Source organism: Lynx rufus, unplaced genomic scaffold (genome assembly GCF_022079265.1).
Source record: "Lynx rufus isolate CCGP_SWC_20201006 ecotype Redwood Valley unplaced genomic scaffold, mLynRuf1.p SCAF_4, whole genome shotgun sequence".
NCBI classification, from domain to species: domain Eukaryota; kingdom Metazoa; phylum Chordata; class Mammalia; order Carnivora; family Felidae; genus Lynx; species Lynx rufus.
The window spans coordinates 66,039,303-66,060,626 of NW_025814856.1; the positions used below are offsets into that span (position 1 = coordinate 66,039,303).

Below are 21,324 nucleotides of genomic sequence, written 5' to 3' on the forward strand. Positions count from 1 at the left end.
TTTTTTTCTTCTTAATACAGTACTTTCTACAACTGCTTTAATGTTTATTTGTTTTTGAGAGAAAGAGAGAGAGAGAGAGAGTGTGTGCGCACACGTGTGTGTGCAAGGGGGGGGGGGGCAGAGAGAGAGAGGGAGACCCAGAATCCGAAGCAGGCTCCATCCAGGCTCTGAGCTGTCAGCACAGACCCCGATGCGGGGCTTGAACCCATGAACCGTGAGATCATGACCGGAGCCGAAGTCGGACGCTTAACCGACTGAGCCCCCCAGGCGCCCCAGGAGATCCCAGGTTTTACTGCTATAGAAAATGGGCAAGAAAGTTCTGCTCATTAGGTAAAAGAACAGCTCTGAGTTGGATGCCCCAAGTTCTGGTGCAGGAGCAGCCAGGACGGGAACAGGAAGAGGAGGAGCATGTGCGGAGCCCTGGCTACCTGCAGGCGCTGACACCCCATAGCATCCCCCGCCCCCATGCCTCCTGCCCTTCCTCACCCTTTTACTGGCATTTCTGTGGCTGCACGGGAGGCGAAGAGAAGGGCAGGGAGTTAGGAATGGTGACCGGAGGGCAAAGGAGGCTCTGATGACCAGGGTCTGGGGACATGAACGCATGGAGAGAATATTCCAGAACCCCAGCGGAAACGGAGCCGTGAAGCAAGACGGTGAACCTCATCTCCTGTCTGTTGCCTGCCGACTCCTTTGGAAAGTCTGCTAAGGGCAGGGGCGGGGAAGGATTCCACAGTGGGAGAAATCTTTCGTCCCCAAGCCTGATGCCCGCCTTTGTAAGCAGCCCCCGCCCCAGATCCTGCCCAGCGGTCTCCCCAGCAGAGCACCCTTCGAGCACAGGAGGAAGTGAGAGCCCGCTGGTTAGCATCAGCTCCGACGTGGGGAAGCGCAGGAAGCCTGACTCTCCCATCCCAGGTCGGTCTCGTGACCGATCCCTGGTTGCCCACGGGCTGTGTTCGGCTTTGTCATTTTTCCTCAGCTACTCCTCCCTCACCGGGTCCCCCACGGATGAGAATCTGTGCGCGAGGACGGCAGCCACGGTGTAGACCGCCAAAGCCCACGGCCTTGGCACGTGGGGCTCAAGATCTCTTCAGAGACGGCACAGCTCCAGAGTCATCTGCGCCTCAGCTGTTCTCTTTCTGACCGAGAATGTCTCATCCTTTGTTTTTTAATGCCCTGTAGAAAGTGCTTGCTTCCAGAAGCATGTCCAACGTCAAGAGGATCAAATGTGTCTGAAGGATGGAAAGGCAGTATTTGTAAAGAAAGAGGAAGTGAATCCGGATGATTTTTCCTACAGGAGTAGGTAAGTAATCCCGCCATCCTCTTCTTTACCCAGAAGCTGGCAGTGAGTTAATCGTCATTTCCAGAGAAGACAGAGAAAGATCAAGGGGTCCCACGGCAGGAGAGTACGAACTTCCTAACCGGAAGGCTGCACCCACCCACGGGCACCAGCTGCTCCCTGGGCGGAAGGCAGGGTGACACGGGGCTATTACGAAAAGGGAACGCGCCCCTTTATGACGAAGTCTCGCTACCGAGCTGGGGCATCCTGAAAGGGGCGAGCACGGGCTTGGTGGGCCGATGACGCCATCGGAACATAGACGGTTGAATCTATAAAAGGACTCCCGCGTCTGGAGGCGGGAGTGCTGTATGCAGTACTTGCTGAAGTCCTAAAGGAATCTCTGGAGACAGGGAAGAAAGCCCGATCTCAGCCAGGGTGTGACAAGAGGTAGAAAACAAGGAGACCTTCATTCTGGCTATTGCTAGGCGGAGCTCAAGCTGCTTCCCCTTCTGCTGCCTCAGTTTCCCTTTCCACACTAGTACTGCCTGGCCACTGACCATACGATTCAAAGGACCTGGTTTCGAACGTGGCTCTCCTCGGCGCTCACGGCTGGCCGGAGCAAGCTTCACAGCAAAATCACAGACGTGCTGAGCTGGACTGCGTGGGCTCCCGCTCTCCCCAGACACTGCGAGGTTGGCTGTCATGTGGGGAACGGTGGCTCCTAGCAGACTGTCTCCACCCACCCGGTACGATTCTGGCAGAGGTCGGACCCCAGAGTGAGTGGTTAATGAGTTACGCCATTCTTTGCGGGGCCCTGCATAGCGTTCAGAGTGCATTCACTGTGACGTCGGACACACCACATCGAGCATTTGGAAAGAAAAGCCAGAGAACAAAGCCACAAACACCCCGAGGCAAGAATGGAAAGTCTGGAAACACAGCCCTGACACGGGTGACCAGAGCACAGAATAGGGAAAGGAAACGAGAGGCACGTACGTGTGGGTCTCGGGTCGGGGGCCTCGGAACCAGCACTTTCCCCAGGAAAGCCGAGAGGCTCTGCCACGTCTGTGTCAGGAGGAGGGTAGGGCGGGGGTGGGGGGAGCACTAACTGGGGGGGCCCCCGAGCAGTGCCTCTGGGAGGCTTTTGTGGCACCTGCCGTCGTCCAACACCTACATGGAATCAACGGGGGTTACTTCAGAAGGTTAAGCCGAAAGACTCTGCCCTCCAGCGGGGGACACGTGGCATCATTCCCCCAGGCACCAAACACAGCCTCATGGCACCAATCCAGACACACCCAGCACCAAACCCAGCCACACCCGGCATCCAATCCAACCACACTCGGTACCAAAGTCAACCTCACCTCGAGCATCAAATCCAACCACACCTGTCATCAAGTCCAGCTACACCCGGTGTCAAAAGTCAACTTCACCAAATGGAACCGCACCTGCCAACAAAATCCAGCCACGCCCCGGGACCAAATTCAAACTCGCAAGGCATCAAATCCAATCTCACTCATGCTTCAGAATTTTACACACGGTGTCCTCGCCTTGGGCCAATCTGGTGATACCTTCTTGTTTGCCGTGTGTTTCTGGCAAGCACGACTCCTCTCCGATGCTGGGCTTGAAATTAATTATTCTTAAAAGCCCCCTCAGCAGCTGCGTTAAGTTAAAAGGAACTCCTTTTATTCAGGTTTGTTTGTATTAGGTTTGCGGAATTATCTTTTAGCTTACTTTTGTTACTTTTACCGATTAATTCTTGCAGATCGAAGAACCACTAATTCAGCTCACGTCTTTAAGCCTGTTTATATCCTCAATCTCTTCCATTGTTTAGGGTAAGAGTCTTCAAACTTTATTTGAAGAGGGTCCCAGGGCGCCTGCGTGGCTCGGTCGGTCAAGCGTCCGACTTTGACTCCGGTCATGATCTTGTGGTTCGTGGCTTCGAGCCCCGTGTCGGGCTCTGACAGTGTGGAGCCTGCTTGGGATTCTCTCTCTCTCTCTGCACCCCCCTCCCCGCTCATGCTTTCTCTCTCTCTCAAAAAATAAATGAACTTAAAAAAAAAATGAAGAGGGTTGTGACTTGGGCAAAGTGTTCGGGGTGGCATCGTGCTCCATCTGACCCTGGAACCCTCAGGGCATCCCTCTCTGCTCTTGACACACTGGGCATCCGCCTGCCATTTTATAGGAAAATGATTTTCTTCTGCTACTAAGATTTTTGAAAGCAGTGACTTAACAGAGCCATATAAATCACTTGTGTCGTAAGCCATGCTTCCTAGGATTTCTCTTAGAAACGTTTTCTTCAAGCTTTAATGTCTGAAGGTCTTTTTTTAAATGTTTGTTTATTTTGAGGGAGAGAGACAGAGTGAGTGAAGAAAGGGGCAGAGAAAGACGGAGAGAGAGAAAATCCCAAGCTGACTCACACAGTCAGCGCAGAGCCTGATGTGGGGTTTGAACTCACGAACCGTGAGATCCTGACCTGAGCCGAAACCAAGAGTCATACGCTTAATCGACGGAGCCACTCAGGCACCCCCAAGCTTTAATGTTTAGGATCATCTTGTAATGAATACATTCTGTGTTTCATGACCATCATCAGATTATTAATAAAAAGATTAAGAAATATAATTTCTTCATCAAGAGATATATCCAATCTCTTGATTACAGTTCTTCCAACGTGGAAAAATATGGATGTCCCCATAGCTAGACATCACTTCTCCCTTCCAAGTGCAAAGAAGCCATGATCGGTCTGGGTGAGAGCTATCTGTTTGGTCCAGGTAAGTAACGTTAAATGAGAGGGCGTCCCCCTAGGGTGACACACGTAGGAGGAAGAGGCTTTGTGTCGGAAGCTTTTCTACTGGAAAGCTTATTTTTGTTTGCCAAGAAATTTGGGTCAGACTCAATTCCAGTAAAATAATACTATTTTAGTGCAAGTTCTAATTTTTTCCCCCTTTTATATCTAGATATCAGAATAGAAAGATGCTTGTGTGTGTGTGTGTGTGTGTGTGTGTGTGTGTGTGTGACTGAACAGGGGCTACTTTTAAGATTTTTATCTGTTAATGTAAAGCCTAGACTTTGGTTCAAAGAGTGGCCTGTGGGCGGCTAGCGTGTTGTGAGTTCATGGGGATTGCTGATGGGGACACAAGTCTCACTGAAAACTGCCACCATGACCTCTACCACCCTCCTGAGCTCCCAAAGCAGCCAAGGTCCCTTTCAGTAGGAAGGGGGCTTCTGGCTTCCTTCTCCACCTTCACAAACCAAAGTTCCCGGACGACAGACAGAGACAGAGAGAGACGAGTAGTGCATCACTGCCGTCCATAACTCCTCTTTGTAACATGCTCCTTGCAGGGGAACTGTCCCTACGGTTTTCATTCGGCAAACACCCGCCTCCCTCTCCTGTGACACCCGTGGGCGCTGGCTGCCTGCCCACACCCGGGCCAGGTCCTCCAAGTATCAGGCCTTCAAAGCCGAATTGGGGGGGCCTCCCTTGGGTTGAAACGGGATGTCTGGCCTGGAGGCTGGCAGGGCTCAACCACAGCCACACCACCACTTAGAGTGGACGCTTCCTCAGGTTGTGACAAGGGACTGTACATCCGAGCTGTCATCCCTTTACAGCAAGAGTGGGTGAGAGCTCGGGAGGGAGAATGGTGGTCTCGTCATAAAAGAGGGAGACACCCCAGATTTATTTCGAGGAGCTACTGATCATGTGCTCTGCGAACAGGATGGTATTTTCCTTTGGTAAAAAGAAAAAAACGGACGTGAAATATAGGTTACTGGTCCTTAGGATAACCACGTCTCTGGCTGTGAAAGGCTAATATCAGAAGAGAGGTATTGACCAGGGGGAAAAAAAATGCTACAAACAGCCAAGTAGCTTGTATTGGAGTTTGGGACACTGACGATGCAAGCACTTATCCTTGGGGGGCTTCTTTTTGGGGGCCACAGCCATTAGGTCAAGGCCAAAACATGAGGGTGCTGAGTAGAGTGAATGGCGTTGGGCATGGCCGTCGGATGGCCTCTGTCGTGAGCTGATCCTCCCATGATCTCAGGAAACCCCTACTCTTCCTTTTCCTCCATAAATGAAATAACAAACACTGAATGGTTTTAAAATTACATTCACCAGGGGCGCCTGGGTGGCTCAGTGGGTTGAGCGTCCGACTTTGGCTCAGGTCAACGATCTCGAGGTTCATGGGTTCAAGCCCTGACAGCTTGGAGCCTGGAGCCGGCTTCGGATTCTGTGTCTCCCTCTCTCTCTGCCCCTCCCTGCTCGCGCTCTGTCTTTCCCTCCCTCTCAAAAACAAACAGACAGTACAAAAATTTTAAATTAAATGAACTATCCATGGCTAATAGAGCTGGAGACCCCGGTCCCTTCTCTCTGTGCCACCTGTAACATGAGTTGGTGGCATTTAATGATCTAATAGGTCTCTCTGCTCACAGATATTATGGTTCCATCCTCTTTCCTTTGGGTTCTCTTTTCCTCAAAAAGTATCAGGGTCTCTGCTACAGATATAAAAGGGGAGATCAATTTCAAACAGGATGGTCATGAAATTACTACACTGTTGTCAACTGATCTATGAATCTCCTGGGGACCAGAGGCCTTTCGAAACAGCTTCCATGGACGTCATCCCAAGAACTTTACATCCTTCCATCAGGGAGACACGCATCACACATGCACACACACACGCACACACGTGCACACCCCGCTCGCTCTCTCCCGAGCTGCCTCAGCCATCCCCCACCCTCTCTGCCCCCCGCCTTCCACCTGCCTCCACGATGCCCGGAAAACAGGCCTTCAGGATGGACTTGCAAGTGTTTATTTCCAGACTTTCTTTCCTTAGCATAAATGTTTCCCCAGTTAACGCCCTTGTGGGCGAGGCGACTGCAGGGGTTAAGGGCAGCGATAACACTCCACGCAAGACAAGACTCAGAGGCATGCGGACACACTCACCCGTGGCGCTCTTCCTGTTCTCCTCCTGGTCCTGAGTGCGAGGGGGCACCAGGGGGCTTGGCGGCGGGGGCTGCGGCGGAGGGGGGGCGGGCGCCCGCCTCTTCTTCTTCTGCAAGTCAATCTGTGACCCCAGAGATACCTGGGAAGCCCAAAGGAAGGCAGCGGTGAGCGTCAGGGCGTTTCTGTCAGGGGGCAGCGTGCACGGGGCCACGTCACTTGGAGAAGCTGGCCCATGTGATGCGGGGCTCGAAGGAGGGTTGGCAGATTGCCAGACTCCTTCCTGGGGCCCCTGGGCAGGTGGCGGATGCCCCGGTGTGGGGGTTCGCCATGCTGCCCAGGAGTGGTCCTCAGGTGGCCCAAGGATACTCAGACATCCCCAAGACCTGCCCTGCCCCCCGAAGCATCGGGAGCTGGGGCTCTGCCCCATGTTACCGAGGTATTTCAGGCCAGTCAGGGGACTTGGGAACCCCCCCCTCAGCATAAATATGAGAAAGGGGAACACTCAGCCCTTAATTAAATGCAAAAGAGAACTATTCCTTCTGGAAACTTTACTGGGGCCACCCTGACTTGTGCCCTTGCAGGGGGAGCAGAAGGGGACGGCCCAGGGCTCCCTCTGCCCTGACTTCCACCTGCTCTGCTGCCCCTGCATGTTCCCGAGCCACCAGGACTAGTAACCGTCCACGGACTCGCCACCCCTGGACCAGCAGTGACAATGAAGTTTGTCAGGGTGCGGCTCCTGGCGCCAGCCTATGGGACATCCAGCTCCCGTCCGCGCAGAAACCCGAATCCTACCAAATACTTCTAACATCACCAAATTCACAGCTTGGGGAGGCTGTCAGTCCCGGGCGGGTCTGATGGTGGAAGGGACGCTCTTCTAGTGTGTGAGACCTTGTCCGCTGACTGCATTTCTTTGTTTGGAAAAGACTACGGAATCTGCTCTCTTCGTCATTACGGAGTTTTCGTGCGTTCATTCTCAGCAGTGAAAATTGGTTGAGACAACCCTGCGTGTGCAAGTGTGGAGTGTATGCAAACGGATGACCAGGAAGACCCCGTCTCTACCTGTCCCCGCCCACAGGGGGCTTCTGCTGAGCTGCTTCCAAAGGGTCCCTAGGGTTCAAGGGCTTGCCCTGGGAGGGCTGCCTACCAACCCCACCCCGCTGTGGTACCTGCTCTATGCTTGGTGCTTCCTGGCACATGAACCCGGGTCCCCAGTGCGTGTTCCAGAACTCACGACCACGGAGGGAAATTCATTCCTATTCTGGGTCGGGACTGGTGTTTCCTGGGTGTGTGGGTGTGGGCACGTGTGTGTATAAAAAGTCTCCTTTCAAATTGTTCTCAGTAATATGCAATGTATCGCAACATAAGATTTTTTTTATTTTTTAAAGTTTTTAAGTTGTTATTTATTTTGAGAAAGAGACAGTGAGAGTGGGGGAAGGGCAGAGAGGGAGAGAGAATCCCAAGCAGGCTCCGTGCTGTCAGCACAGAGTCAGACGCGGGGCTCGAACCCACGAACCGTGAGATCATGACCTGAGCCAAAATGAAGAGTCGGATGCCCAATCGACTGAGCCACCCAGGCGCCCCTCGCAAGGTAAATTTATAGTTAAAAATTACATAAGCAAAGGAAGGGGAAAAAAATCACTTCATTAAACACTCAGATAAACTACCAACAGTTAGCAGACATTTTTCTGGTCTTCACTTTTTCTTTTAAAAGTCAGAGATTATCCACCCTTCTACTACAATATACCATAACCACCTCCTATACCTTTATAATTCTCTAATGTATTTTCTGTAGAACATGGAGACGAGGAAAAATCGGGTCATGCCATGAAGCTCAGAGTCTAACCAGCTGCCCCTGGTCCATTGACCCCAGCCCAGCAGAACTCCTTCAAACTCTTCTTTCTTTTGACATTTACTGTGTTTTTTATTTTTTATTTTAATTTTTAAAATTTTTTTAAATTTATTTTTGAGAGAATGAGAGAGAGACAGAGCACGAGTGAGGGAGGGGCAAAGAGAGAGAGAGAGAGAATCCCAAGCAGGCTCCACACCATCAGCACAGAGTCTGACACGGGGCTCGAGCTCACAAACTGTGAGATCATGACCTGAGCAGAAGTCGGATGCTCAACTGACTGGGCCACCCAGGTGCCCCTACTCTGTTTTTTAAAGTCATAAGCTTATTCTGCCATTTCTTGACTTTTTTTGTGCTAGATACTGGCTTTCTGCTTCAGAAGATGAGGAGTCAGCTCTTTGAGACACATGCCCAGACCTACACGCATGTTTAATGGCTCTCCCTCGATCTTTCCAGAAATTACAGCACGGGATTAAATCAACATTCTCTAGCTCTATGTATCTAGTTTTAATAGACAGAATCCCATAAAACAGAAATCTTCTTCAAGACGAGGCTTCTCCAGCTGAGACATTTCATGTGTATGTTGACAACATTTTCTTTCTAGATCATTCTAGATAAGTGATTTGTTTTCTGAGCTTGGTAAGTGATTTGTTTTCTAACCTTGTTTCTGGGTTTCCTGGAAATGGCTTTTCCTTTACTTGGCTTTTTTTATCCCTGGTTTCCTGGAGCCCATGCTTTTTAAAAATGGACTTCCTCGCTGTAGTGGGGCATGGCCTCAGTCAGCTTCCGGAGGCAAGATGTGAGTGAGGTTAAAAAAAAAAAAATCTAAGGCTGTTCTTATTCTGTTACACTGAACAGCCAGTTATAGATGCCTATGGAGAGGGATCTAGGCTGGAAATAACAGACTCAAAATCCTGAGCTGTTACTCTACTGTCTCCTAGCTTGCAATCCCCAGTTCGCCATGGTGGCTCTGTCTTCTCTCCACGGTCTTCTCCTTCTTCGAGCTCTAAGAACCTTCTCTCGCCCCTGGAGCCCTGACCTGTACAACAACATGGCCTGGGCTGGAGTCCTTTCCAGCCATGGTCTGGGGCCTCTGTGGGAGCACTGAACTCTCTAACTTTCCACTTTCCTACCCAGTCATTGACGACAGTGTTGAAAGGCGTGGAGCCTTGGTTCTGGTACCTGGATTTCTTCCTTTGGTGTTGACAACAGTTCATTAATGAATCGCGATGGTTCAAATGCTGTGGATTTCCCTACATGCGTTATTTGTGAGTTCACTCTTCTCAATGTCCTTAATTTTTAAAAGACAAGAGGCTTTTTAAAAAATTCCTTTGTTAAAATTCTTCATTCCTTTACTTACACCTTTAGTTAGCCAGCAAGCAGGTGTTGGTTTCTTATCCTGTGACAGGAACTGCAGGCCATTTGAAGACGTGTAACTCTCCTGACCCCACGTTGTTCACAGTCTAATGAAGAAGACATAATTCTCTAACATTTACATGATCTCCTAGGCTGGAAACACCACCGTTCAAAGCTGTAGTTTGGGGCTTACTTGGGTACATGGTTCCTTCTGGGAATTCATGTTGATGAGCTGGGGCCCGCTAAGCTCCCACTGATGTCTGTATAATAATGACACGTTCCAGAATTCTGCTGAGTGTCAACATCAAGGTGGAGATAATTGGAAGGGAGGGGCAGGGAAGCATTTCTGGCTTACCCAGTCTGGAAAAGCAATTCACCTGTTGCAAGAAAGTTCTGGCTCACTGCTTGTTTCAAGCTTTGGGGAAGCATTGAATTCCTGGAGCTTTGCTGACATGGTCTAGCTTCAACACCACGATCCCTCTTCCCAGAGATAAGGGCAGGCCACTCGACAAACACCTAGTTCCCAGACACAGAGCCACGCCTGATCAATTAATTAAGCTAATGCATTTGAAAAGCATTTGGCAAGCTCTGAGACCACTAATCAAGACAAGCTCTGATGGGCAAACATTTTTTCCTCAGGAGCTTTCAGGAGTTTTAAGGGGTTTAAACAACAGCGTTCTAGTAGATGTACCTACAGAATTCAAGGAAATATTATTTATATTAGCAGCAAAGATTTGGTAAACATTTACTAGGGTGCCGACTGTATCTCACATGACTGCCTCAAAACAGAGGCCGTTTTCCTTTGTCTGTCTGGTAAAGAAGACACTGAAGTTTACGGAGGAGTAAGTTTTCCATGGCCACACAGCTAATGAGTGGACAGAATTGGCACCTGACCTTGCTCTGGCTCCAAGCATTCCCCAGGAGAAGTAACTCGTGCGATTTTGAATGGAAACGTCATCCCTAGGAGTCCATGAACAAGGAAAGCCCATGGGGTTCCCACTGTCCCACACGGCAAAACATCCACACGGCAGGTGGACTGCAAACCAATTTGTGGCACAGTGTTGCTTCAGAGAACTTTTCTTAGACCTGATGCACATCTTCTGCACATTCTTCAAGGAACACGTGAAATACGGCGCCGCTCGCTCTCTGGAGCCTGTGCGTGCCCTTCTCTCCCACTTAGAACCAGGGTGCATGGTGGCCACTCTGGGTGGGTCGGTGCATGGCAGCAAGGAAGCTTTCCCCATAGTGGAGCCTGAATCCTGCAGCTCCTGGTCTTTTTCGAAAGCATCCATCCACCGCGGCTTCTTTGGTCTCATGATCTCACCGTGCCGGTTCCTCGTAAGCATGACCCGGAGGTCAGAAAGCGTTAAGGGGAGGGGAAGTTCTGATTTAAAGACAATGGGTGCGACTCTCACCATGACACACAGGGCCTCTTGCTGCCACCCTGCTCTGGCACCTTGCTTAGGGCATGGCACTTGGTAGGAATGCAAGAAACAGTGATGAAATGTGCTTCCCACATTCCTTTCCAGTTTTTATCTATATGAACACAATGTTCATGTTATTTTTCAGGGAAGAGGACATATTTCTCCAGGTTTCAAGTGTTTGGCAAAAGGAGAGGATTTGAGGGTCTATGTTACAAAATAAAATTAGTAGCGTTGAGTACCTTGTAGCCATTGATGTGTTCATCCATTCTTTCCTTCTTCCTTCCTTCCATCCATCCACCCACCCGTCTATCCATCCATACACCTATCTATCCATCTACCCATCCATGCATCATCTACCCATCCACCCATCCATCCACCCACCCATCTATCCATCCATGCACCTATCTATCCATCTACCCATCCATGCATCATCTACCCATCCACCCATCCATCCACCCACCCATCTATCCATCCATACACCTATCTATCCATTTACCCATCCATGCATCATCTACCCATCCACCCATCCATCCATCCATCCATCCATCCAGACACATGGGTACTTGATGCAAAGCTCCATGCTAGGCACATACCAGTGAGGGAAGAAACACCAGGTGTATTTCTTCCAGCCACACTGAACTGATGCCTCACTGTGCTTGGCAGTGCTATCCTTAGTCCCTGTTTCCTGCCTTTCCCAGAATGCCCTTCCTTTTCCAAGGCTTCTGTCAGTCTTCTGCCCCTGCTGACATCTTCCTCCCTCTTCAGGAAGCCCCTGAAATCCCCTGGGGAGGTATTAATGGCCTGTCTTCTATGCTCCAGAAGCACTCGGCTCTGATACAAGAGCAGTGCCCTGCCTGGAGCACTGTCCTTTTTCCATCCTCTGCCTAGTCCAGCTGGCTGTCCGCATGCCAGCTCCCCCATGACGCCTAAGCTCTGAAAAGGAAAGGGCATGTCTTACAAGTCTCTGAATTTCCACAATCCCTAGCCTAGTGCTTTTGCACTTTAGGCATCAATGAATGTGTGTTGAATACTAGAAAGGCAGGAGTAGATATTCTACATAAATGCGTCACGCTGTGGAACGAGTTATAAATATTCCTTAACAACGAGAGCCCGCAAGTCCAACACAGCCCTGGCCCCATATCTCATTTCTCTTTTATGCAAAATGAAAATACTCTATTGTTTTGACATTGATCCAGATGACAGTCATATACGCTCACCGAAAACAGTTTGAATAATAGAGGGGCATATCAAGGGCTAAGTGAAAATCCCGAATTCTGACCACAGGAGAGAACTTGTATCGTAGCTGACCTACGTCGCCTCAGGCTCTTTTGCTGTATCTAGGCACTGAATCTCTACAAAAATGAGAGCACACTCTCGTAATAACAGCTGCTTTTGTCATCGATGGTGCTGTCCACGGCTGGGTGGAGGTCTCTCTGCCATCCCAAGGATGGGAAGGGTCCACCCTGAGCAGACCGTGGCCCTCCAGGTTTGAAATTTTGCTTGTTTTCGATCTGTTGCTATCTCAAATCATACTGCGCTGAGCGTCCTCACCCGTATCTTTTTTCAAACTTTGTCTATTCCCTTATGATATGGTTGATACCATTCCGTAAACTCACTGGCTCACACGCTATATGCTTTGGGAAAGGAACTGAAATCAGAATCTGGGAAGATATATCCGCCCTTCCGTGTTCACAACCGAGCTATTCACGGTAGCCAAGAGGTGGGAACAAATGTCCACGGACAGACAAACAGGTAAATCGAACATGGAGTATTCATATGAGGGGATAGGGCTCTGCCTTAAAAAGAAATATGCAAAGTGCAACAAGTGAATTATAGAGACAGTCCTGCACGGTTCCCTTCACGGGAGGCATCTGAAGCAGAGAAATTCTTCAAACCCAAGAGCAGGATGGTGGTCGCCAGAAGCCAGAGAGAGGGGCATTAGGCTGGATGACTCAACGGGCCTGAAGTCTCAATCAAGCCGGACAAGAAGCCGTAGCGATGTGCTGTGCACACAGCGCCCGCAGCAATAGAATGTCATATGCACTTAAACATTTAAGAGTGCAGATCTTGTGGGAAGAGTTCTGACACAATAAAATACAATCGAAAAGAGAAACGCGACGGGCTCTGCCCCAGAGACCTTTGCCGAGGTGGTCTCTGCTTCAACCCTCACCAACTGCTCCTTCTTCCCACTCAGCAAGTGTGGATACTGTTGTGCTGTTTTTTCTTTTTAATTTTATTTATTCATCCTGAGAGAAAGAGAGTGTGTGAGCAGGGGAGAGGCAGAGAGAGGATCCCAAGCGGGCTCCACGCTATCAGCACAGAGCCCGACGTGGGGCTCGAACTCACGAACTGTGAGATCACGACCTGAGCTGAAATCAAGAGTCAGTCGTTTAACCAACTGAGCCACCCAGGCGCCCCTAGGAGTCCTGTTTTTTTTTTTTTTTTTTTTTCAACGTTTATTTATTTTTGGGACAGAGAGAGACAGAGCATGAACGGGGGAGGGGCAGAGAGAGAGGGAGACACAGAATCGGAAACAGGCTCCAGGCGGAGTCCTGGTTTTTAATGACTGTTGTTTATTTCTGTGCGACAGAGAAAGCGCCGGTCACTCTGTGGTGCTGGTCTTTCCTTAGTGATAGTCCCTGAAGGACATACATGCTGTGGACATTTTCCCCAGCTCGTCATGGGGTTCTAATTCCCTGTATTTTACTCTTTCATAATGTAAACATTTATCGGATTCAATCCGTCAGGACTTTCCCCCTTTTGGGGGGTTGAAGGTAGATTCTAACCCTGTGTCGTACTAAGAAATCCTGGGACTCAAGAATTCTATTGCTTTAGGTACTTTCCCAGTTTACTTTTTTTAAAAATTTTTACTTTAAATTGACCTCGGCTTCACTTTGCTCCGTGCTCTACATGTTGTCCAAATGATTAAATCGTGTGCAAAGCAAATGATGTCTGTGTCATCAATCTGCAGGTGTCTGCATCCCCGTATGACACAACCCAGTCATACCCCACCCAGGACTGGCGTTGCGACTCTCTTCCACAGAGAATCTGGCCCGATGGAAATCGCACTCTCTGGAATCCAGATTCAAACCACGCGGGTCGGGGAGACCCGCTCATGTTTTGGATGGGCTGCGGGAAGACGTCTGGCCCGCCTGTCGCTGAGTTTACCTGATCTCTTCTCCGCTCAGCAGTAAACCCCATGTATCCTGCAGACAGTCAATGTCAAGTCCAAGAATACACAGTGGTTGGTGATGCACTGTTGACATACCTCCCCTTCTGAACTGCAGAATTTCTGGAAAAGGGGGTTCATACCTAAAGGGACACATCTTTCACCACTCAAGGCAGTTATTTCTTTACTGTGTTCTCCTTCTCTAGGGACACCAGGATGCCGACTCCTCAGTATGACAAGGTTGCTCTGGATTAAAATTTAAACCTACCCTTTAACCTCTTCCTCTTTAATATACTGATTATTACATGTAATTTTCCTTCAAGGACACTGGTACTTTTAACACGACCACCACAAAGATTATGAACCAGAACAGCCTAGAAAAGCTATCAACTTTGTTTGATTCACTTTGTTTGAGCCCTTAGTGCCGGAAACTGTCCTTAGAATGTCTGGGATGCTCACTAAATATTTGCTGAATGAGTGAGTGTTGCTACCAAAGCATCCATGTGATTAAAGCAATACTTTGTGTGTGTGTATGTGTGTGTGTTTGACAGGTGCCCTCATCTGTGGACTCTGTGAGTATCACTATGTGTCAGACACTACGTTCACCACTGAGAATTAGGAGATGAGCAAGATAGATGGGACCTTGGGACTGGTTTATTGGAAGCGTTGGGGGTGATGATCCCATTTCTGGCTGAGGCCCCTGGGCAGATAGAGGGTTGCTCCTTGCCATGGGGAATACCCGTGGAGAAGCGGGTTTACATGGAAGACAAGGCTGTCAGTTCTGGACACTTCCACAGGGCCTTCTGGTGGACATGAGGGAGAACACACCAGTACTCAACAGAAAAAACATTCATGGCAATGGCACTGACGCCATACCTGGAAGGAACCACCCAAGGAGAATGTCAAGTACATAAAAGGGATCACGGGGCACCTGGGGGCTCAGTTGGTTAAGCGTCTGACTCTTGGTTTCAACTCAGGTCATGATCTCATGATTCATGAGTTCAAGCCCCATATTGGGCTCTGTGCTGACAGCTTGGAGACTGCTTGGGACTCTCTCTCTCTCTCTCTCTCTCTCTCTCTCTCTCTCTGCCCTTCTCACATTAGCTCTCTGTCTCTCTCTCAAAATAAAGAAATAAACATTAAATAAAGAAAAGGAAAGAAAAAGGGATCACGTATAACCCTGAGACAGTCTACCTTTCATGGGGCTGGTATAAAATGGAAGGCTCTGGAAGGCGGAGTTGGAGGAGGAAGTGATCATGATGACGATTAGAGGCCGCAGAGCTCAGGCGCCTTGAGAATGGGGGGCATCTCCTGGGTGGCTTAGTCGGTTAAGCCTCTGACTCTTGATTTTGGCTCAGGTCATGATCTTACTGTTCATGAGTTCGAGCCGCCCATCAGGCTACAGTGTGGAGCCTGCTTGGGACTCTCTCTCTCTCTCTCTCTCTCTCTCTCTCAAAATAAATAAATAAACTTTAAAAAAGAAAACAAGAATGGGGAGCATCCATCGGGAGGATGCATGAAGGGGAGCGTGAGAGCTGTCCCAAGGAGCACGGCGCCCTCACCAGAGCGGTGTGGAGGACCCTGCTGGGTGGGCGGGCGGGCAGCATCCGGTGGTCACAGCCGAGGAAGTGACCAGGGACGAATGGGGCAGCATGGGGATGGCGTGGACCGAGGGTGCGTTTGCTCAGGGCCTTCAGGGCTGGTCCACAGTCCACCCCCCGGCATCACTGCATGACTTCAAGGTGATTTCTTCCAGCCTCGCAGGCTTTAATGCTGCCTTTGTGCAGCGACTCCCAGATTTACAGTCACCCTGGACTGCTCCCTGGGCTCCAGAGACAGACTCCTCACTGCTCGCTGACAAGGGCACATGGTCGCAGGCATCTCCCTCCATCAAGAACCAAGTCCTGTGCTTTCTCCCCAGACCTGCCCCTCCACCAGTCGCCCCTCCACGGGTGACTCCACTTGCTTGGTTGTTCAGGGAGAAGCTTCGAGCCTTGGGTACCCCACCCCCTCCCACGTGGTGCAGATCCTCTCCAACGCCACGGCCACTACCGATCATCTGTCGCCTTGACAACGGCAGTAGCCTCCGGACGGGCCCCGCTGGGGGCACCCGAACCACGTGGCGACAGGGTCGGCCACTGCTCTGCTCAGAGGCCGCGGGCGCTTTCCAACGCCAGGTAAAGCGCCTTGGCTACTGTGCCTGATGTCCCAACACACACAGGGAGGTCCTGTTTTCACTGGGTCCAGGTATAGACTCAGAAGTGGGATCCCTGGATCATACGGTCGTTCTGTTTCTAATTTTCTAAGGAACCCCCGTGCTGTCTCCCAGGGCGGCTGCACCAGTCTGCAACCCCACCAACAGTGCAAGAGGGTTCTCCCTTCTCCGCATCCCCGCCAACACCTGTGGTTTCCCGAGTTGTTGATTTTAGCCACTCTGACAGGTGGTGAGGTGGCATCTCATTGTGGTTTTGATTTGTCTTTCCCTGATGATGAGTGTGTCGAGCATCTTTTCATGTGCCTGTGGCTATGTGGATGCCATTCGCAAAATGTGATCCAACAGGTTAAATAAAGTACGGTGGGCCTTTGAATAACGTGGGACAAGGCCTCTGACTCCTGTGCTTTTGGAAATCCGCGTGTAACTTTTCAGTCTCCACAACTTAACTACCAATAACCTACTGTTGACAGTGAGGCTCACTGATAACATAAAACAGTCCATGAACACATATTTGGCATGTTATACGTACGATACGCTGTGTTCTTACAGTAAAGTAAGCTAGGAAAAAGAAAATGTTATTAAGAAAATCGTAAGGGAGAGAAAATACATTCACAGTCCTGTATCAAAAAAAAAAAAAAAATCCAGAGCCATTCAAACCTGCATTGTTTAAGGGGCCACTGTATACTAACTAATCTTGAGGATGCTACAGTACGTGAGACAAGGCAGAGAGGGACAGATGTTATATGCTATGCCTTATCTGTGGAATCTAAAAAAGCCAGACTTGTCCAAACAGACAACAAAATGATAGTTACGAGGGGCTGGGGAGGGGGGCAGGGGGACAGAAGAGATGATGTGGGACAAATCTGGAACTAGCAGTAAATAAATCCTGGAGATCTGACGCTCAGTACACGTGTTATACAGTCCATAGGCAGCAATGTTATATATATTATAACTGTCACACCAGTGAAGGGACCAGATGTTTCTTATTCTCAGCACAAAAGAGCAACGATAATCAACGTGACGGGATAGACGTGCTAACCGTCGCTACGATGACAATCGTTATGGTGTATAAACGCATCAGATCAACGCATCGTACACCTTAGATTTACCCAATGTTGTATGTCAAATACATTTCCATTAAAACAATAAAATCCGGAGTCCTGACCATGCCAGCATCCCCTGACCCCATCATCTCAGAGTCCCCTATTGTACCACGCTCTGCCTCTAGGCCATCCCTATCCGTCCCCAACCTGCCCTCCCCCAAAGCTGCATTCTGTCCCCGATGTCCATGGAGCCCAGTGACCGCCCCTGACAACTGCCTGCCGTCTGCCACCCCTTCTCACTCACCTGCTTTCTCTCACAGCGCTTACTCTGACGTTTCTGTGCACTTGTCTCCTGCCTTAGAATATAACCTCCTTAAGAAGAGCGGGTTTGTTTCCACCTGTGGCTCCTCCACCCCCGGGACGGTGTGTGGCACAGAGTGGGTGCTTCATAAACATTGGCTGAATGAGCGAATGGAGTGAGTGGATGAGTGAACGAATAAGTTAATGAACGAGTGAACGAGTGGATGAATGAATGAGTGGAGAACGAACAAATGAGTGAGTGAATGTACATGCTGCTGGAGGAATCCAGGGGAGGAGGAAATGCGGGGAAGGGAGGTAAGGATAGCACAGAAGCTGGAGAAGTTCTCTGGGACGAGGGAGGCCACGCTGGGGCCGGTGGCTGGAGGACCAGCCCCACCCCGGACGCCCCAGGCGTCGTCCCCAGTCCTCTGGCAGCCGACAGAATGCAGGAAGCAGGAGGGAGTGAGCTCTGAGGAGGGGAGGAAGCCCAGCCCCGAAACCCTGCTGTAGGCAGACACGCACGTGGGTCCCTGCGGACTGGAACTTGCACCTGCGGCAGCTCGAACCTGTAGGACGAGGTGACCAGGAGCCCAGGGTGTGGACCGCAGGGCTGGCCCCGCTCTGTGCTTCTGGGCACGTGCAGAGATCATGCAGGAACGCAGACAGGTGGTGACGACGCTGCCCCAGAGCGGTGCCTTTGGGTAAGGAAGGCGAGGGACAAGTAAAGGAAGGAGAGAAATCCCAAATCTGGGGCTTTGGGGCAAAGAGCGCGTGAGGGCCCAGGAAATCCCCAGACCCCGGCCTGGGCTGGTCGCACGGGCTCGTGTCTGTTTTGTTTGCCAGTGCCTGACAGTTGACTTATCTATTTAGCCTTGACGTTCTCGAGAATGCTTCTCTTGCAAAGCAGCATCAATCTGCCCTCCGAGGGGGTACAGGACACCTGTTCCCACCATCCCTCTCCAGGTGACAGAGGCCTCGTGGAAAGAGCTCTAAGGCGTTAACACTAATGCTCGACTTCCCTTCTGGGAATCTGGGGAGGGTTCAAGGTGACGGTGGCATCATATCCTGATGTTGACAGGAAACACGTGGGAGCACACTGTACCCTGCAGGGTTCCCCAAATCCCACCATGAAGAATACGTCCACCCTGGTCACCAGTGAAATGGAATATGAGATGCAGGGACTCGCGATCTCAGACTTCCCTGCATCATCTTCATTTCAAAAGTCTTTCTGTCCAGCGGTACAGGCCACCATTTTGTTTTTGGTCACTATACATACAATGATGTCGCTCCCGTGTGAGCAAATGACACACTTCATGGAAACTGTGTCCCGGTGGGTGCCATCCGGGTAAAGGGACGGGGCAGGATGGAACTGATGTGCAGCCACTGCACTCCTACTAAATTCCAAACAAAAAAAAGGTTCTTCTAGAAACTTCCAAAGCGGACATCATAGACCCAGACCCAAGGTGCGGGAAAGTTTTACGTTACTGACTCCTGTTAGAGAAACATGAGGTCGCCATACTTTTTTGGCCTCTGAAATTCCAGGCTCCATCACATGTTTTAGAATTCTGCTTTATCCTTCGGTTAGAACACTTAGAACAAAATGCATGAAAACACGAGCTTTCTGGGCCTTTCATTTTTCAGTAGAGGTTTTCGTACGAAATTCTCAGGTCGGATTTCCCTTCACGTTCCCCAGTGTGTCCCGAAGGCCCTTGTCCTACTTCCACAAGTATTTACGGAGGCTTAATTTTTCTGCTGCAGTTGTGCTCGCTCGAAGCGTGTGCACAGATGATCATCTGTAGGTTTGCAATCTTTTCGAGTTTCAAAGGAATGGCAGAAACTCTTTTCTTTTTCAATTTTATTTATTCATTTTGAGAGAGAGAGAGAGCGAGCAGGGGAGGGGCAGAGAGAGAGGGAGAGAGAGAATCTCAAGCAAGATTCGCACTGTCAGTGCACAGCCCGATGCAGGGCTCGATCTCATGAACTGAGAGATCATGACCTGAGCCGAAGTCAAGAGTTAGATGCTTAATTGACTGAGCTACCCAGGGGTCCCCAGAAAAACTCCTTATAAAGTTTCACACCCACGTATGTAGGGATAACTGCCACTAACTGGCTGGGGCACACCACAGGCACACGTCCCAGCTCTCCGAACGCTGTGCTCTCACAGAGCACAAAAGCCCGGGCAGAGGAGCAGGATAGGGGTCCCTCCCACCCATCACTCACCGAGGTGACAGAAGACATATGGGGCATATGATGTAGGGAGAAGCCCAGAGAATACAGGACATGGGACCAGCAGGGGACCTCCTTCACCAACAGAAATGAGCCAGGACAAAACAGCATCCTGCTCTTGGGCGAGTAACCCCCCTACCCCTGATCCAGGAGAATGGACTCCCTGCCAGCAGCCAACAAACAATCCTGTCTCTTTGTCCTCACTGGGGTCCATCCCTCCCTTAGCCAGAACCTCAACTGTGTCTTCGGAGTGAAGGTGAAGAGCCTCCAACCCGATCTGCAATTCCCTGCAGATCCTCCTTCTCCTGACAGTTCTCCTTCCTCCCATGATGCTCTGCTCCTCCTGCGTTCCTCTCTCCTCCTCTCTTTGTCTTTCCTACCCACTCCCCGTATTCCTGACTATTCCCTTCATGTGATAATTCTCAAATCGTCCATGTGACTGCACCATCCTGGGAGCTCCAGGGACAGTCCCCGAGCAGCTCTCCCAAGGGTGTTTCTGGAAGATTCCTCAAATGCCAGTCCCAGATCACAGTGCATGCCCACGGACCTGTCCAACCTGTGCCTTTTTGGATTTTCTTTCACACTGGGTATGTCCTAGGTGTTGCTGACCCTGGCCTCTTGCTCTCTTCCTTTATCACCCTGTTCCCAAAGCGTTCCGGTTCTTTCTCTGCAAGTCCCTCAAAACCACGTCTCCCTCCCCTCTTCACCACCACTGCCCTCGCTCAGGCCCTCACCCTGTCCTTCCCAATGTAAGATCCTCTCATCTGTCTTTCCTCCCGCTCTGCCTTCTCGGAGCCAGTCTGCACAGCGCTATGAGGTCTGGTCATTCATTTATTTACTCACGCTCTTTTTTTATGTTTAAAAAATGTTTAGAGAGAGAGGGACAGAGAGAGCATGAGCCGAGGACAGGTAGAGAGAGAGAGAGAGAGAAAATCCCAAGCAGGCTCTGCGCTGTCAGCACAGAGCCCCACGCGGGGCTCGAATTTGCAAACTGCGAGATCGTGACCTGAGCCAAGACCAAGAGTCGGACGCTCAACCAATTGAGCCACCCGGGAGCCCCATATTTACTCACGCTCTTACTAAATACCTACAGCACCAGGTACCATTCTTCACAAAGGGGATAGAGCCTCAAAAAGACAGATTCCTTCCTCCTGCGTGCTGAGCTTATGTCCTGGTGATGGAAGGCAGAAATAAATAATTGGACCATTTTTGGGTAGTGATCCATTTTATTTAAGGTAGAAACACAGTGGGGGGGGATGTTTTTGTGGGGTTGGGACAGACAGCTACCTGCGTCATATAAACAACAGGATCAAAATGGGCTCTCTGAGGCGATGGGCATTTGCCTCGAACAACCAAAAGGAGCCATCCCTGTAAAAGAATGGGGAGAATATTCCAGGTGGAGAGCAAAGAGGTGAGAACCTCTTGGCTTAAGAATGGCTTAAGGCCAGTGTAGTGGAGTCCCGGCATGGTATCTCTGGCCCTGAAAAGGAGCCTGCCTTTTCTTTGGTGTCAGCCAAATAAAATAATAAGTAGGAT

At 50.2% G+C, this 21,324-nt stretch overlaps 1 protein-coding gene across 1 annotated transcript in view; it reads right to left on the bottom strand.

Moving 5' to 3' along the window:
- COBL (cordon-bleu WH2 repeat protein) overlaps positions 1–21,324 on the bottom strand; it is a 172,365-nt gene that overhangs the window by 58,991 nt on the left and 92,050 nt on the right. Inside the window, exons 8-9 of the mRNA XM_047095215.1 lie at positions 6,210–6,348; positions 2,270–2,443 (exon numbers count right to left, since the gene is read on the bottom strand). Coding sequence (XP_046951171.1) covers positions 2,270–2,443; positions 6,210–6,348 — 313 coding nt within the window. The remainder of the gene's footprint in view (positions 1–2,269; positions 2,444–6,209; positions 6,349–21,324) is intronic.